General features: G+C 35.7%; 1 protein-coding gene across 3 annotated transcripts; it reads right to left on the reverse strand.

Moving 5' to 3' along the window:
- Positions 1-521: 521 nt before the first annotated feature.
- LOC137933320 (titin-like) lies at positions 522-18,624 on the reverse strand. Of its 3 annotated transcripts, XM_068777233.1 has the most exons (8): positions 17,972-18,624; positions 14,285-14,625; positions 13,043-13,894; positions 5,273-5,638; positions 4,733-4,840; positions 3,548-3,637; positions 2,137-2,340; positions 522-1,189 (listed from the first exon to the last, which is right to left on the reverse strand). In XM_068777233.1, exons 1-8 carry the CDS (start codon positions 18,234-18,236, stop codon positions 1,148-1,150), a joined length of 2,268 nt encoding a protein of 755 aa, XP_068633334.1. In that variant the 5' UTR covers positions 18,237-18,624; the 3' UTR covers positions 522-1,147. The 3 variants fall into 3 exon arrangements, with proteins under 3 accessions (XP_068633334.1, XP_068633336.1, XP_068633335.1); XM_068777235.1 differs by lacking the exon at positions 4,733-4,840; XM_068777234.1 differs by lacking the exon at positions 4,733-4,840 and having other exon boundaries at positions 3,548-3,655.
- Between the last annotated feature and the right edge of the window lie 85 nt (positions 18,625-18,709).

Consider the following 18,709-nt stretch of genomic DNA (forward strand, 5'->3'; position numbering starts at 1 on the left):
AGTGTAATGTTATTAATGTTATTTAAACAAGTAAACTACCGAAACCGCTGTACCTCGCCTTAGGAATGCACACAGCGGAACGGGGGAAGTATCGGCCGCTCCATGCCGTCAATACTTACGGTAGCGCTCATTCTCTTCGCCCCATCTCCCCACCCTTTCCTAAGGCGAGGCACAGTGGTTTTGGTAGATATACACCAGATTGTAGTAGCATATAACATTACTGTATTTGATTTATTGGAACACGTGTCTAATAAGATTCGAAATAATGTGGCTCTAATAACGTTTGCCGAACAGAGATAATATTAGAAATTATAACAATTTAAGAATTCGTTTACATAGTTCGCAAAATATTTATGATAGCTACTGCTACATATTTCGCATTTGCCAATGAAAAAGAAATATATGGTTTAGTTTCATCGCATAGACAAAAACTATTATTAATGTGATATACTCTTAGGTAATGCCAAATATTTGGACTAAATTAAAAAAAAAAGTTAAGTTACTTGATAACCTATAAGTTATGTGTAAACACATCTTTAGATTTGTTGATGCTCAATAAAATCATCTGTCCCTTTCACTCACAAAAGTGCAGTTGAAAAAGTTGTATATTAAGCTCTGTCCGGCGAATATAGTAGAGCCGATAAGAAACTGTAATATCAAGGCAAGCACTGCAGAGAGAAGCCTATTTACTAGGAATCAATTTTATTAAGTTTTCTGTAAATAAATGGCCAATTGAATATCTTCGTCTGTATAGAATTCAAGCTCTAACTTGCTTAAGGCAATAGCTCAATATGTTACATATATATTTGTATATATTACGCGAATACCTATCGAGTGGTTCACGTGCCGGTTGACGCGGCGTGGGTAGGTGATAGTTGGACCGGCAACATAGCTAAGGTCAAGGGCTAACATGATACAGATACAAATACCTTTTGTATATATCCAAATAATATAAGAATATGTATTCTATATTCCGTCCGCATGTTTGTTCAACGTATAAGTTCCACGCAAGCACTCAGAGATTCACCAATCAGCCAGCAATAGATGTGTGTATAGTTGAACCTTAACTAATTACAGTAAATAAGGCAGATGAGAGTGTAGACGTGTGCTGTGCCACGTGGCTGACGTCCGCGCGGCGCGCTCGACCTCAGCCGGAGCACATCTCCGAATGCTCGTCCCAAGCTGCTACCTGAAATTATAATAATTAAAATTACAAAAAAAGTCTACTGTATGTGTTTAATCTAGTTAAAGAGGGTAAGACTCATTTCGACTTCGACGAGTTAATAAACAGTGATTGTATAGTTGGTAGTAGTGATTGTAGTTGGTAGGTAGTCATGGGAGTAGTGTTGGTAGTAATAGTAGTAGTGTTGGAAATTATGTTGGTAGTAAACCATTACTACCAACATAATTTCCAACACTACTACTATTACTACCAATATCATCTATACATTTAATATACTACAACTACTTGTAACAAAGCTTCCATTTCTACCAACACTACATATATATATATATATATATAGTCATTTTGTTGGAAGAAGTTTTTTTATGGCCTCCGCTTTTGGGGGCTTCTCGTATATCCCATCTTATTGTATGACAATGTTTGACATTCTTTAATAATTATTTTCACATACGTTTATTTTTATGTCCTTACTCCTCTATCATTCATTGTATGATCTATCTTTCCTCTTCATTCAGTCTTTAATCTTCTATCAATCCTTTTTTTAACAATTTCCGTTCTGTTCTTGTCGGAAGTAGTTGTAGTGATATTGGTAGTATTGGCAGCTTCGTCGGTAGTGATATAAGCGGTGTCTGTGGTGGTGACAATCCAGAATTCACATTGCTGTTTACCATCAAAATGTTTTCGACACAGAAACCGGCAAAATAAGTCCATTCTACAAGAAGTCTCTATGGGAAGTTTATTATTTACTAGCAGGTGTACTCTCACACTCATTATTACACAATAATTTATCTAGGCCAAGGTCTAGCAGTGGACATCCTATGGTTGAAATGAAGATGATGATGACACAACAAATCTTGGAATGCTAGAAGACAAAGTAACTACTAATACAGATAACGTGTCTTAAAACTTATTTTCTTTTAAATAAGCAGGAGTTCATGTCCAGGTAGACATACCTGACAATCGCGGCTGCAGTACCACTGGTTGGCACAGCCCGCGCACACAAACTGCGCATCGCGGCGCCGGCAGCCCTGGCACAGCGGCGCGGCGCCTGCCTCGGCGCCCGCCTCTCCGCCTTCGTCGATCACCAGGCGCCCGGATCCCGAGCCAGCAGGCGAGCCCCCGCCAGAGCATTCCGACGCGGGACTTTCTTCATCGTCCTGGGGATTTATTTCTCTTTATATACACCAATACCTCACTTTGCGCCGTGGTTACGTTCCAAAGAAAAAAAAAACACGACGCAAATTGAAACGCCGCAAAGTGAATTAAGATTTTCTACATCAAACCATGTAAAGATCGAAGATAGATTCCAAGGTTACGAAAATACAACTTTTTAAAAAGAAAATTGAACAAAGTAAATATTTAAAAAACAAATATAACTCTGCCAATAAATAAATTGGAACAATATATACCTTTTTTGTAACCAGCAACAACACGTTAAAATTTGTATAAATTTATTATTCTCTTTTAAAAAAAGCGCTACATTACAACACACTACGTAATTGAAACTGAATTCCAAAATTAGCAAAACAAAGTGAAAATAAAACTATTAAAATTGCGTTGATTTTTTGTTAGAAAGGGGATTCCCGAGTTTTGATGGCATGGCGCAATTAAAAACAAAAGTATTGCCATCTTTTGGAAAAATAAAGTTTTTAAAAAAATTAAAGACTCGAACCTAAAACAACGCAACCTCTAAAATCTAACGACGCACAGACAAAATTAGTACTAATTAGGCAGCGACGCAACGTCGAAAAAAAAACGCAAAACGAAACGACGCATAGCGAATTATTGGTGTATTTACCGTTTCATCTAATAAAAGAATGATAAAAGTATAGGTCGTCCGACATGACTGACAAAACGAAACGCCAAACATATTTTTAATGACAAACGGGACTTTCTCGGGATCTAGTCTGGACCTACACCTTAATCAATTTTAATGATACCAAAACCGCTGTACCACGCTTTAGGTTGCACGCGACACGAAATGGAGGGGGGGGATATAGGCCACTACGATTGGTGGAAAATATTTTTTTTTTTTTTGGAAAAACCTCTGCACTCTGCTCCCTACGTAAAGCCGCTTCTGCTCAGACAGCAACTGCCGCGTTACTGCCACACAATGTGGCACTCACATATTAAAGTCATCTAACTCAGTAAACTCAACTCAATTGTACTACACAGCTGCCTAAGCCGAGGTTCTCCAGGAAGCCCTGAAATATGCTACTTTTAAAGAGGACTTAGGATAAATGCCCTCTGAACTCGACCTTCTCAAACTGAAATATGCAAATGCCATATGAGCAGAGCAATGTCAGATAAAAGCCACGCGTGGAATGCAAATGACAGCTAGTATAAAAATGTAAGGGTACTGACCAACTGAACCACTTCCTCCGTCTTCTCAGGCTGAGGTTCTGGCGGCGGTGGAGTAGGCTGCACTGGAGTTATTGTGATCTCACCACAATTCTGAAAACGCGTATGCGACTAAACACACATTCTACTATGAAACATTATTCACAAATTTATACCTATTACAGGTTTCACTTAAGAAATAAAAATCCAATAATCACATGAATGTATCCAAAAATAAACACATACCATAATTAACTGATTTAAATAAAAACGTGATTTGAATCACAATTTATTTTTTCTAGTTCCAAGGCTAATGTGAAATGTCGTTTATGTATATGTTAATACAAAGCTTATACTGGGCAAATATTGTAATTTATTGACTAAATTCATATTTAGAATATGAAAAAAAATATACAAGGCAAAGGAAACACGTGCATTAGTGCATTTCATACAAGCGAGAAGAAAAAAAGCGCATGCATTATTTCCATGACATACAGTCATCTTCATCAATTCAGTCATAAGAACTTCACTGCTGGGCATAGCCCCCCACCCCCACCCCCAGGGTATAATAGGACTAGTTGGAAGCCTGCATCAAGTCTTCCAGAGACAAACACCTTGTAGGTGGATATCTTACGCAGCGCATGCATGCTGGTCTATGGCGTCCACTCCTTAAAGTTCTTACAACCAAATTAAATAAATTAACTGCAAACTTAGTCTTGGAACTATAATTTATATTTAAATAATTTCAATGGTGTTTCTCTTACTAAATCTATCGTGAGTTAATGCATGGATAATGCGTTATGATGGAGTTAAAATTACCTTATTTATTTTTATTTTTTTGTGTTACAATTTGAAATATGAAGTGGCATTATCACTAGTAATGAGCATTGCCATATACTGTTTTGATTTTTTTTTAAATAATTCTCTCGTATTACGGATTTGCTTTGTAAACCGTTGTACATAAAATTCACACACATCTCCAAATCGAGACAGAGATAAATGTTCAAAAAACTTTTGTTTCTCCTTATTACATAGCTAAAAACATTTTTAATGTTCAATTTGATATATATATATATATAGACAGCGATATAAACTGTTTACAAAACAGCAAATTAATTTATTTCTTAAAATCTAAATTTGGAATTTGGAATGATCGAGGCCAATCAGCACACCAATTTGGGTCTTATTTCGTACACATTAAGGTGGTACCTTGGCCTGACCGAAAGTTGGCAACGTTGGCGCGCTCTGTTTCCTTTCCGGCGACGTAAGCAGTTTAGCCAACGTCGGAGAGAAACTCTGAGACGCAGGGGACACCTGCTGGAAGGTTGGCAACACCCATTCAATCTAATTCAAAAGTTTCGAACGTTCTGTGACACAAATGAAATTAGGGATGGACAAATGATGATATTTTAATCTGTATTTAAAAGTTTATCGATATTTTGGCCGGATATGCATTAAGATTAGTACATTAGATAGTGTTTACATTAAATCTGTAATTGCATAGCCTACCAAAATAAAAACGAAAATAATAAATTTAATGCAGAATATAACAGTGAATGTTTATTTTACATTGTCAATCCCTTTTGCTCATAAATATGAATTATTTTAACACATTACATTAAACAGTGTCGTCAATTTGGGTATACTCCCAATTTGAAGCCACCTAATTTTCTAATATATGAAAACTAATTCTATGTGTGAGTAATTGATTGTAAGTGTTCGGTAATGGGACACCAAAATATTAGTCACCTTCGTTAGTATGCCGTGGAGCAGAGAGTTTTGTGTTTGCGAGGTCTCCTGGCTTGTGGTGACAGGCAACAGTGATATTTCAGGGTATGGAGGTGGGGGAGGGAGCCTTGGGCTAGGCGATGCTAGCCGCTCAGCCGGTTTGGGGACGTGGGATTCCTCGTGACTTCTTTCCTGTCTCCGTCTGCCTTCCGGTCGTATGTGGTGTTCGGGTCTGTTGGTCATGGTGTCCATGGGCCGTGTTGGCATGAGATTGGGGTTAGCTTGCTGCATGTTCGCGAACTGGACGAGCACGTCCTTGAATGAGAGACCGTTGGGGAGCCCGCCGGCTTGTATCTGCTGCAATCTTTCCAACATTGCCTTTTGGTTCTGAAAAGCAAATAATTATATATAACTCGCGATTCGTAACTGTTCAATATAATAATAAAAACTATTGTTTTAAGGATTTTTTTTTCGAAACTTCCATCAATGGTAGTTTTTCATTCATAAATGTGACATAATACATATATTTAAAAAATAAAATTCAATTCTAAACTTATCAATTTACAGCTTTCAAATATTCGCTTTTAATGTGAGACTATTCTTGATCACCATAATACCGATAGCAGGCGAAATGTTTTTGTGTTTACTCGCTAAGATCGGGAATTGAGGTCATAAGGAAGCAGGTGAAGTGGGAGAAAAGAGTAAAGAGAATGGTGTAAATAGTGCAAGCATATATATATATATATATATGGATACCAACTTAGGCTAAGTAAGCCGCAGAAAAACCAATGTTTGCATCGCCTTACACTGACGTGCGGGAATATATGCGCTTTTTTAAAGTTCTAGTAAAATTTTACGCTTCGTGTTATTGAACTTTAATCACATTAGTGTTAAACAATATTTATTTTAACTGTATATCATAATCCATACACAGTACCCGGCGATAAATATTGCACGTCGACGTTTGGAAAGAGACAATCGGCTAATTTCGACTTCGCAGAGCGTTACCTCTGTCGCACGAAATACGACTGACAAAACGTCACATAGGTAGTGCGGGACAGAGATAGTGCTCCACGAAGCCGATTGTTTCTTTCCAAAGTCGATGTGCAATATTTGTCGCCGGGTATCGTACTTCCTGATACTTGTCATATTCATCAAAATATTGGCCAACAATTTCAGTAAACTATAATTTGATATGCTGTTTTCGTTCCTAATTTAAATTTCCATTTTATTTTTAATTTCGTGAGATATATTAATTGCGCCGCAAAAATTATCATTTCGGGCCGCGAGTTTGACAGCCCTGGTATCTATGTACAAATTAGCGAACGTATACCGTAGTAACACTGTCATATTCACTGATACTATATATATCTTTCTTTGCGATGTTTTAAATCATCTACCTGGCTTTATTCCTTCTTAGTATCGCACTGGAATAAATTACCGTGATATCTTTGTATTGTTAAGATTTCTATTGTATATTTTTGACATATTTTTATTTTGTGTTCCCTCATACAGGATGATTGAAAATTGACAGTAAACGCTTTAAAGGGGCGAATATACAGATCATTCACTGTCGAATAAGTGTACGGAGTGATCACTTTGAAATATCTTAGATCATTTTTTTCGATAGGAATGCGACACGGCTAACTTCCGACAGTACAGGTAGGAGCAGATAGTAAACAATAGTTAGTTTTAATATGCAGTAATAATTTTAAAACGCTTTTTCTTACTATACTATCATTAAGCTAATCTTTATTAATTTCATAGTTGCGAGTCAATTATTCACGTATTTATAGCGTTTATAGGTATAAAATAATAACCAAACATCCTGTATGTGGTTATGCAATTTTATTAAATAAAAAATATTTTAACGACCTTTGAATTCGAACTCCGACCCGTTCGGTCCGCGAGCCGTGGGCACACGGCCGCAGCGCCCTACTTACGCGGAGTCAATTCGTTCGCGGCTCCGCCACGGCCTCCCGGCATCGCACCGAACGCGGACGCGAATTGGAGTCAAGGATGTGTAATTATTAAATCGACTGCGCTCGCTCAAGGTCGGCTCGCCACTTGGCAGTGCACACGATCGCCTCGTGCCAGAGTAAGCAACGGAAATATTGAAACTATCTAACGAAAGCCCTTGAACAATGATATTTAAAAGACTGAGTCAATTATTTAATACCACCAGGCGTTACCTTGCGGAAGTCCATCCTAAGTAAGAAAACGACCAATATTTAGCCACTTCAGCACATGCAGTGGTAGTCGCTGATAAATGCGTATGCGGCAAACAATGCGAATCACACAACCGCCACCGCCAAATCACTCAACACGTGTTTCACCCCTCCACGGGGCATCTTCAGGAGTTATGTTACACCGATTAGTGCCAAACACAGAGACTCTGTTGGGCTGGCGGGCGGTGCACTTTGTTGCACGACTACCACTGCATGTGCGGAAGTGGCTAAATATTGGTCCTTTTCTTACAGAGTCAATTTTCATGTATATTCAGTTGTGGTAAGTCAGGGGTCGCTCAGGTTAGGCCTTATAAGTTGTTGAGGGAGGCACAGCTTCCTCCCGGGATGTGTCTTGACATAGTATTGAGGGGGCAAGGGAGACGCCAAAGGTACTGAAGACGACCACTGGTTTCAGTGGATAGTAATCTCACATAACACTGTACTTCCTCCAGAGGACTGGGCACCATCCATTCTAAATATTTCTCACGATACCAAAAAAGTGCCTTATGATAAGGCTTAAAATCACCCAGAAAGCAATGCTCGGAGATCGAATCTTCTCGATTCCAAGGTCACCGACGTAGCTCGAGGAATTTCTCGTCTGAAGTGACAGTGGGCAGGACACATCACTCCGAACCACGAGCCGGTAGACGCGGCATGGGTAGCCCTCCAACTAGGAGGACCGACGACATAGCCAAGATCACGGGCAGTGCAAGGTGATCATCTTTGAGTGAGACGGTGGTTTCCCACTTCTGACCTTGGCAAGCTCACAATCGACGAACCTTGAAGAGTACTCGTGATTGCTTTACGAGATTAACGAAGTCAACCGACAGCCCAGCGAATTAGGAAGTTGAAATGGAGGTGAGGAAGCTTCATATCCAGAAGGACGTCCAAGGTAGACAGATGACGGTCGGAATGATGATGAATTTATTACTCGCATGTTAAAGCTTACGAAACATATCATCAGTCCTCCGGTCGAAATTAAGACAGAACACGTACAAAACGATTCACATTACAAACAAGCCTTCGCCGGTGAAGTCGCTTTTCACTTACTGGAGGTTCTTCCGCCAATTTTCAGCGGTAACGCTTTCCAAATTAGTAGTATTGTAAGCCTGTCAATAGTCAGACCTTAGAGTCAGAATACTAGACGTCTATTAAAAGACAACACCTTTCGAGATCCGCCAAAGTATCTGGGCTTCCCTAATCGTTAATATATAAAGCCTTTAATTTCTTTTAGAAAGGTCACTTTAATCTACAAGAAATCCTTCGTGGGTGAAGGCTTCCTCCAAGCCGTAAATATAATTTTTCTAGTTAATAGTGTTTCACTTGAGCCGAAACTATAGAGGAAGTACTAATTAACACTACATTCATTAGTAGAACATGATCAATAAATCAACCTCATACGGTAGATCAGAAAACCATCGGCCAGATACTGACGTACAACCTTAGGATGGCAATATGGAGTAGGAATGATAAAGTGATCGAATGAACCGTATTTTTAAAAACATGACATTGTTAGGGCATCGTCAAAAACAAACAATACAGCGATGACAAAAAAAATATATATTTAATAATTAGTCAGTAAACAAAGGCACAGACGCTAATATCTGTGGAATATAGATCTTAATAAAAAATATGTAGTGTTCACTCTGATATATGCTAAATTTTTTTTAAATATTGGAGTGGGACAGGCCAGTTACTTTAGACACTATAGTCTGTTGTACTGTCCAAGTCAGTACTGCATCAATTTATTTTACATAATATTTTAACACATTGTTAACCGATTTGAAAATTGACGACAAAAAATGCCATCCGAGAATTTTTGCTCTTTTTAAGGGTGAATTTAAAACCCACATACCTTTTTATGAAAGGATGCCATTAAAAGAGACTTTAATTTCATACACACACAAGTAATGACTGTAAATATCAACACATCAAATCAAACAATCAAATATCAACAACATAGCAAACGGTGCGCCGTACGTGGGATACAAGTGTGCCGCGGTAAAAATTAATAAATTGAAATTTTACAATTTTTCATTAATCATATTTTGTATTTGACACACAGTGGCGCGTCACGTTCACTCGTCTCTCTAAATTAGCTCTCGGTGTGCCGCGAATTTCTAGGAAAGATTTTAATGTGCCGTAGATAAAGAAAAGGTTGCGGACCACTGTCTTACTCTTAGATTTTTGACCTGTGTCGTGTGTTAACTTGTTTTTTCTTGTATTGGCGACCATACAATGCGATTGTTCCGTATAACACAAGCTGTTTCTCTCGCCTATAAGACCCGCAAAATCTTTTGTTGTATAAAATATTCAATAATCAAAAAAACGACGGAATGTAATAAAGAATCTTTCAATGTATCATACGCAGACTGACCGAGTGATTATGAATCAAATTGTAGTGACTGGTATGTTACTGTATCAGAAAAGAGCGACTCTCATATTAGACCACCTAAATATCAAAAAAAGAAATATAATAGCATCTGATAGTGATGACGATTTGGTAGAAGAGTGGAATGAACATGATATTAAACCAGGGTTTCCGGACAAGTAAGAAACCACGTCTTAGAGATAATAGTCACTAGAAAAGCAAATCTGACTAGAGAGTGCAGAGTATGTTCTTCAAAGAGAAAACGAAGTGAAACTATATATATATATATATATATATATATATATATATATACGAAAAATTGTTAGGTAGATATGTAGGTGATTGTTACACAACTTATCATACAGAAAGGTATATTAAAAGTTGAATAATAAATAAATAAACTTCATATTTATTGTTTTACTTTCACATCCAATTACGAAATATCCGGTGACATGAGATAAATTTTCTGTAAAATTTCAGGTCAACAATGTGTCAAAATAGAAATGCTAATCGCAGGAATTCCTTTTTTTTTAAACAAAATTCTTGGTCACATCAATCCGTTCGTGAGTATAGTAAATTATTCTTTCATCTATCGGGTTCGCTTTCATCCCTAAGAGGGGTTTTAACCCCTTGGCCTAAACGAGTCAAAGTTTACAAGAAAATCAGTGGCGCGCCGTGTCATTCAACTGTTCAACCGTGTACTACAAAACTTTATTTTGTATGACATATATATTTCAGCGCAACGAAAGCAATTGTTAAATAATAAACAGTGTTTAGGTATAAACAGTAATGTAAAGACGTCTGGGGTGCAATTTTATTCAATGGGTCGGTTAACAAAAATAATTTATTTAATGGAATCAGGCGTTATTTTGCGGAAGTCCATCCTAAGTAAAAAAAAGGACCAATATTTAGCCACCTCCGCACATGCAGTGTTATTCGTGCAACAAAGTGAACAAAAAATAATTTATTATTATAAAGGGAATGATGCATAAATAGCAATTTATAAATTGATACTTAGTTGATTAAACCTTTGGACTATACCACGATTCAGATTTGTTGTTTTACATGATGAGTCAGACTCGTGGTGAAAAATTTGTTCCACAAACGAAAGCCGTAGTTATATGCCAAAGGGTTAATAAATCTTAATATACTACCAACAGTGGGAATTTTGTCAATTTACGTCGCGCACAATGACGTAACTGCAATAATTATAAATTCAAAAGTTCAAGTGTACATTGCGCAGTCTAACAATGGTCCAAGTGCGACTGTTACATGACTCTATGAGACCCGGTCCTAATGCAAAAGGTCACCAGTTCAAGTTCTTATTGTATTATTGATTTCGTATTACCTCCAATAGAGATAGAAACCACACTTTCAATGCTAACTTACATGTGTACGTTTCATAAATGTATTACTATTAAATTAAATTTTGGAATTACATAGATTTAAATTTAAAAAAAAATGTAAATAAGTCAAAGGCTCACAGAAAATCGATACCGTAATCGATTTCAATGCATCATAATTATAGTCAAAATTTAGTAATGGGTCTGTAATAGAAGCAAGTACAATAACAGTAATATGTTATATTAACAGTTCAACTGTGAGACGTCCAAAGGTGAACATATACCTCCTCTATAGGGAGTTAGCTCCTGCCTAACGAGATCGGCTGTTCACTGTATAGGCGTCCTAGGCTGAGTTCGGTCTGTGGTATCCTCTCCAGAACCTTGAGGCTGCGTGGCCTGCCCACTTCAACTTGGCAACCTGACTCCATTTCGCAGAGGTAGAAATCCCGTGCCATATAGGATGCTGCCCCTACATGGGTCGTTGGTGCCAATGATTATCAGAGTAAGACCACATTTCAACTTTCTAAATCATCACCGGTAACACCTTCGGTAGTTGACTTTCTTTAGGCCATTACTCGAGGAAAATGTTACGTATTTTATTCACGTCTTTTTTTTAATTTCCTTAAATATTTTGTACAAGATCACAGCCTAAGTATTTTTGACACTATCATTGTAAATCCACATTTTTAACATAGCCAATTGTACGTTGCCTGCTACCATGTGGAAATAGAATAAACATTGTTTATTTAAGCACCAGAAGATAATAGCAATGTTGCATCGTTTCAGCTGTTTTCATATATAGTTCTACAGGGGGAATTACCATAATCAACATGCTTTTCAGTGTCGTGTACCAAACAGTATTACAATAAACATTATTTTTCTTTAAATATAGTTTTTTTTTTTCAAATATATTAAGTTCTGAGGCTAAGGAAGGAAGTCAGTTGAGTCACCTAGTAAAATATAATTTTTGGCTACCCAACATATAGCAAAATAAGCTTTGTATATAGCATTGGCTAAATCCTACCAAGAACGGCTTGCTAACCATCCAAAACAGCCAGTTGTCCAAATTATTACATAGTCAAAAAATGTCAAACACCTGAAAAGGCATGACATAGTAAGGCTGAAATGAACAAATGTAGCTATATATGTAAAGGAGTGGCTTCACTAGAAACCACCCCTATCTTGACATACTCCACACAAAACATATAAAAAAGGAGCACTTAATAATAAGGAATTCTACTTTCAAAGTCAATTAATACCTTGAGTGTCAATAATCCTACTAGGATTTCTTATTAGGACTATCATGTACACTAGAAATCCATGAAGAAATTTCTCAAAATCCTTGTGCCTTATTTTGCTACACACCAGTAAATATAATCACATAAACTAATTATTTGTATTTCAAAGCAACAACACATGTGTATAAATTTCAGGCATTAAAAAATTACAAGTAGAAACAGCAATGAACTTTTTTATCACTTTTGTAAATAATTCTATATTTATAAGATCTATATGCAGTGTAGGAACAAAACTTAATTAGAAGATACACACTTAATTAGACAGTAAAGAAATATACCTCAATATTTTTAAGGTACATTTATATAAATGGATGGGACAAAAAGAATGACCTGATAGTAAGATTAGTATCTTAAGAAACAAAGTAAAAAAAACATATCCTTGGTTTATGTATAATGGGTATAAAATTTCTGTAATACGATTTTGAAGCAAGAAATTTTAAACTGTGTTCAAATATTGCATATTGTATATACTACAATAGAGATTGATTAAAATTATTTCGAAATAATTGGAAATTAAATATTTGCATACAAAAGTATAAAAATAAACTCACCATATCCAAATTATTAAACAGCATATTGAGATTACTAAAACTATTTAGATTATCAACCTTAGGAGCTATAGGTCTCGGTGTGTTCATCATATTGGGGTTTAATATTGACTTCATCCTTCTGCCTCGTCTTGGCGTAATTTCAGGATTCCTTTGCCGGTAATCCGCTATTATAGACTTCACATCCTTAGTCGGCCCTTGTCGACCCATTGGCAGGCCAAAACTAGTCGGCAGCTGACCATTCATATCTCTAGGGAAGCCTGGCATTGGCCCGGGCAATAGTAACGGTTGTGGAAATACTGGCTTTGGCATAGATTGCATATGTGTGGCTTTATCGTATGGTGGAGGGAGGCCTGACATGTGGTTGAAATGTGTTGTAACTGGCATCACAGGTGGTTGAAGAATAGGGTTGACCATAGGGGAACTTGGCTGTTTTATTGCCAAGCCTGAGATTTCATCACTCTTGTCTATCGCTAAGTTTTTAGGTTGGTTTAAATACTCATAGGAATCAGTTCGCTCCCCACCATTAACATCCGCAGATTTTTCAAAAGATATAACCTGTTTACGTCTAAGTAGTCTTAATAGAATTTCCTCTTTTACTTTCTTCAAATGGAGTATGTTGTTCCATTCATGTTCCTTCTTCTGTGCTAGTTCTCGTAATGTTTGAATTTCAGAAAGCAACTGTTCTGTATGCCTTTGAATTTCATCTACATTGTTTTTAGTGGCAGTTTGAATGTAGTCATTTATCATTAGGTCGTGCTGTGGGAAGGTCTTTTCCACTTCCTGACAGAGTTTCTTCAGTGGTGGCTCTGTGTCAACATCTTCACTTATTCTTCTCTTTACTGTTTGTTCTTCCTACAAGATATACAAATACTATGAAATAACTCAAATAAAAAAAATTACGTAATTAAATTTGTTTCAAATTTGAAGTAAACAGCAAACTAATTTAAGAAATAAAGATTCAATGTTTATTATATATACCAATTAGCAAAGTATTAAAAATAAAAGTTATAGTTTAAAATTAGTTGAAAGAAAACAAAAATAGACCAAATTATTGAGATTAAATCCCATCTATATAGAAGCAATGGTAATATAATTCCAAAATTTATCAATACTAGGTATAGTATTGATAAATTTTGGAATTTTCTACCAATTACTAATATGTTTACTTATGGCTAGAAAATTATTGTATACAATACTACTTATAAATATAAAAAGGACAAACTCCCTTCTTTGTGCACTCGCCTTAATACAGTCTCCATTCAATGATTGAGTGTTTAATTTCAGTTCAGTTTTCTCAGTTTTTTCAATTGACTGCACCACTTCGGTCATCTCAACATCCGTATCAGACTCCTGGGTCTTCGCCTCCTTCACATCAACCACTGCAATCTCCTTAATTGGATTTGGTTCCTCAACTTTGATGACTACAGCAACCTGTTTCGTTTCTTGAGGCAATTTATTAGAGTCACTAGTAAGAGATGCAGTGCTTTCAGATGTCTTATCGGATTTTACATTGACATTTACTTCTTCAGTTTCAATTTTATCTGCTATCACATTTACAGGAGTTTCATTACTTACTGGGACCTCTGGAAATGTACACAGTAATTTAATAATATGTCTATTTCTCTCAATATTACTAGTAACTCTAAATACTTGTAGGATGCATGGGATTTTCAGGAACAAATGTTGGAGTTGCTAGAGGCATTAAGGCAGCCCTATACCTGACTGCACTTGATTGCAGGTGTGACTTTGTCTTGCATACATTGAACATTACCTTGTTGTAACACCCATACATCACAATACACAGATTGTTTTTAGTAGAATTATTACATTTATTTACATTTTTATCTTATTTTTATATTTATTAAATATATGTATTATGTTGCTCCCTTCTAAGTGGATTGACGACATAGTTAAGGTCAAGGGAAGTCACTGGAGGGGGTCTGTGCAAGACCAGTTATTTTCATTGGTTGGGGGAGGCTTATACCTTGGGATAGATGTCCAACAGCTGAAAAGAAGGAGTATGTATTGTTAGGAACAAATATGCAATGTCAGATAATTGTTACCTAAAACAAGTGCATGGAAGGTTCTTAAAGATAAATATTTAAAAAATGTCATGTTAAATAGAAAAAAAAAAGCACTTATACACAAATACAAACTATGGTCTGTATGGGATAATAGAATTAACACACCTATTCTTAACTTTCAATACTATGTAATCAATTAAATAAAAAAAAATGTCTTGTACCATAATACATTACAATAAAAACATTTTTAATGAAGTCTTATTTTTATTTTCAAATATTATCACTGAAACATATCAAATTAACTTTATTCCAAACAAGCAATGTAAAGTAAGTTTGAATATGCAAATATACTTAAAAACTCACATATTAAATATAGTAAACTTATACAGCGATTGAGATATATGACTATGTTTACTTCTATTAACCACTAGCTCTTTTAATCAAAGTTAAAAATAATTTGAATTACTTGTGGCTCACAAGTGCCCACACATAGTTAGCTTAAAGGTCAAGCCATGTTTAACCAATGTATAATTATTTGAGTTTGATTATCAATTTTAAAGCTAGAATAAACCATCCTAGAATATTGCACATATTTTATTGTTTTATGTATATACAGTGTGATGAAAATCATTAAAGGGGTGAACATGTAAAATATTTGTTAGTAAATTTTTTTTTACACTTATGGGCATAAGTGTACTTGTCACTCTTTGTAAAGCAATTACTCTGAAATATATTGTGTTAATTATTTTTTCTAATGAAATGCCACACTTTTTAATAGCTTCTAGCAGTACAAACAAAAGTTAAAATGTGCAATAACAGATAGTAAGTAATAATTAATTGTAATATGAATAAGAAAGTATTGTAAATTTTTGAAAATGATTTTAAGCTTTATATTATTTATTACCAATCAAGTATGTAATAAAAATATGATAAAGTTTATAGCAAAACAAAAAATACTCATTTATGAAATATCCAAACCTTTATTTTATTTGGATAAACCATTTTATTTCAATAAAATATTCTTATCATGGCAATTGAAGTATTCACATTTATCTTTAGCAACACCAGCCCTACAAAAAGTTTTTGCTCCCATTAGGGGTAGCATCACTTTTGTTGGAAACTCCAGTGAACCAGAGGTCCCCAATGCAAAATGAATCCAATGTCCCTTGGTAGTGGAAATCAGCCCATTAATACAAAACAAGATAATACCTAAAGATTTTTAAAGCCCATAGTGTTTACTTGAATTAATCTTGATTCTGATGTATACACAAATTTATTATTTTTAACATGTTTTAAACAACATGAAAACAGGTTTCATATTGTTAAAAGCATCATGGAAGTTAAAAAGTCTGTCCGCATATATAATCTAGCATTGTTATAATTTTTATGGTATTAGAGGAACCTGAAAGTATTACTATTAAAATTTGAAAATGAGATATTGGACAAGTTTTTCATTTTAATCAATGACATATTAATCACTTTGATTAAAAACTATACAACTATTGTTATGTTGATAAATAATTGGTTTTTAAGCCAAGCATGTTGTTGAATTCCTGGAAATTATACAAATCAGCATGCAATTACAATAATGATGTGTTTAACCAATCAGTGTAAATGAAAATCAAAAGGTGTATTATTATGTGAGAATAGTGCATAAACCCGAAGATATTGAAATCAATTAACCCTTTGCACTCAAAGCCTTTTTCGCTTGCGTGAACCAGCAACTCAAGACTATTTTAACCAAATTTGGCGAACACTGACACTGGTCACTGACTGGTCAAGAACTCCGTGATGAGTGATCCGTAATATGGCAAAATGCAGCAAATGTAGCCAGTCTTTGAGTCAGCTAAAGCATAAACTCTGATACCCCATTTTGTGAGTTTCTTCGGATTGTAAGTTATGGATGAAATTCGACCCTTGAATTTTATAGTGGACTCATCCACACGTGAGTGCTCGCCTGGGATAAAATAATCCAAAAACTTCGAGGTGACATAGTCCAAAACGCAACTTATATGTTGTAGGCGCGTTCATGGATTGGTTTTACATGTTGGAATAGTTTCCAGGTGAAGCATCCAGAAGATTTGACTAAATCTATCTCTAGTAAATGTATCTGAATAGAAAGGAATATAACTGACGACATTCCTCGACCAATATTCTTGCAAATTGGCCAATGGCATCGTCCCCATATTGATTACGACAGCATGAAATGCTCAGAACTCTTCGTTGGTCACATCACACCAGCTTTGCCGAATCGAATTTGCAGATAGCGTCTTCCCTTTCTAATTTTTTTTGAATATATATTGGTTACACAAACAATTATTTTGAAAGTTTTCAATTTTTTCAACTCAAGCTGATCTGTTCTTCCTCCATATTTTTAGGGTTCAAATACTTTTTAGATGCTATATTTACTGCCAAGACTGTTTCAAGCGAATGTTATGCTGAGACTAACTAAATTGAGCTAAGATTTGGCTACAATGTAAACAGAGCCTAGTCCAGAAAGTACTTTTGAGAAAACTATCATATCACATATTGTAAATAAAGAGATCCAGTTACAAAACACCATAGCGTCGTAGCAGCTTAGTTCGATTTAAAGTTTTAAAACACTCGGGCGCCGCAGCAGCGCCGTTCGAGTTGGCCAGGCGCCGTATCGGCGCCGCTCGAGTGCAAAGGGTTAACTGTTTAGGGTTTTTTTACACCTTTGACACATTAACATATTACATAAATTTAATTTTTTTGGCAATAGCATGTTAGAGAAGAATACTACTTCTTCTAAGGTGTGTAAATGAGAATTTTACAAAATGAACACAAGTTTTTGCACTTCTTAGGTGAAGTATATTGTATTATTTAATCTGTTTATTTTACTACTACATGTAACCAAGGATGGTGCAGAAAATTTTCTTTTTACCTTTAACATTCTCAGATTGCACAGCTAAATTGGTATCTTTAATCTGGCTCTCACTTAAATTATCTTCTTTGGCATTATCATCACAGCTTTCCGCTTTCTCTTCTACTTCAACATGGTCATCTACATTCAAGGGATCCTTCGCCGTACCCACCTCAGAGTCTTCTATAGATAATGGATCAACTTCATTGTCAACAATCTCCGTCGCTGGAGAGGTCCCCGACAAGTCCTTCGGAGATTCTGTTATTTTAACGCCTATATCATTCATGTTTATTTACATATTTTCGTCAAAGTCACAGTGTCAGCATGCCGCACGTAGGTTCATTGACTCTCCCTCTAACATAACCATATTACACTCACACACTCTGTTACACACGGTCATAAGTTCTGCTTAAAATTAACTTTATATTAATAAACACATATACGCCTCAAACGTCTAAAATTTAACTTCCATTAAGTAATTTCACGATGCGCAAGCAACTGAAGCCGTGAACTTATGGGTTCAAACGACTTATTTGGTTACTCTAAAAAATTCAACGAATTTGAAAAAACATACTAGTTGATATTGAAAATTTAATAAAACTATTAATTTTAGCTCGACTACAATTATAATTTTATTTTATATCTTAACAAAATAAAACCTATTGCGAAGGACGCAAAGCAAATTGCACGCAATCTACAGATACAAAATTACTACATATTAATAGTAGCAATAGTTGCCATATATTCTGTAGATGCATT

The sequence above is a fragment of the Battus philenor genome, unplaced genomic scaffold (assembly GCF_028537555.1).
Source record: "Battus philenor isolate CCGP_79_NKW_IND1 unplaced genomic scaffold, ilBatPhil1.0.hap1 SCAF_13, whole genome shotgun sequence".
Classification (NCBI taxonomy): domain Eukaryota; kingdom Metazoa; phylum Arthropoda; class Insecta; order Lepidoptera; family Papilionidae; genus Battus; species Battus philenor.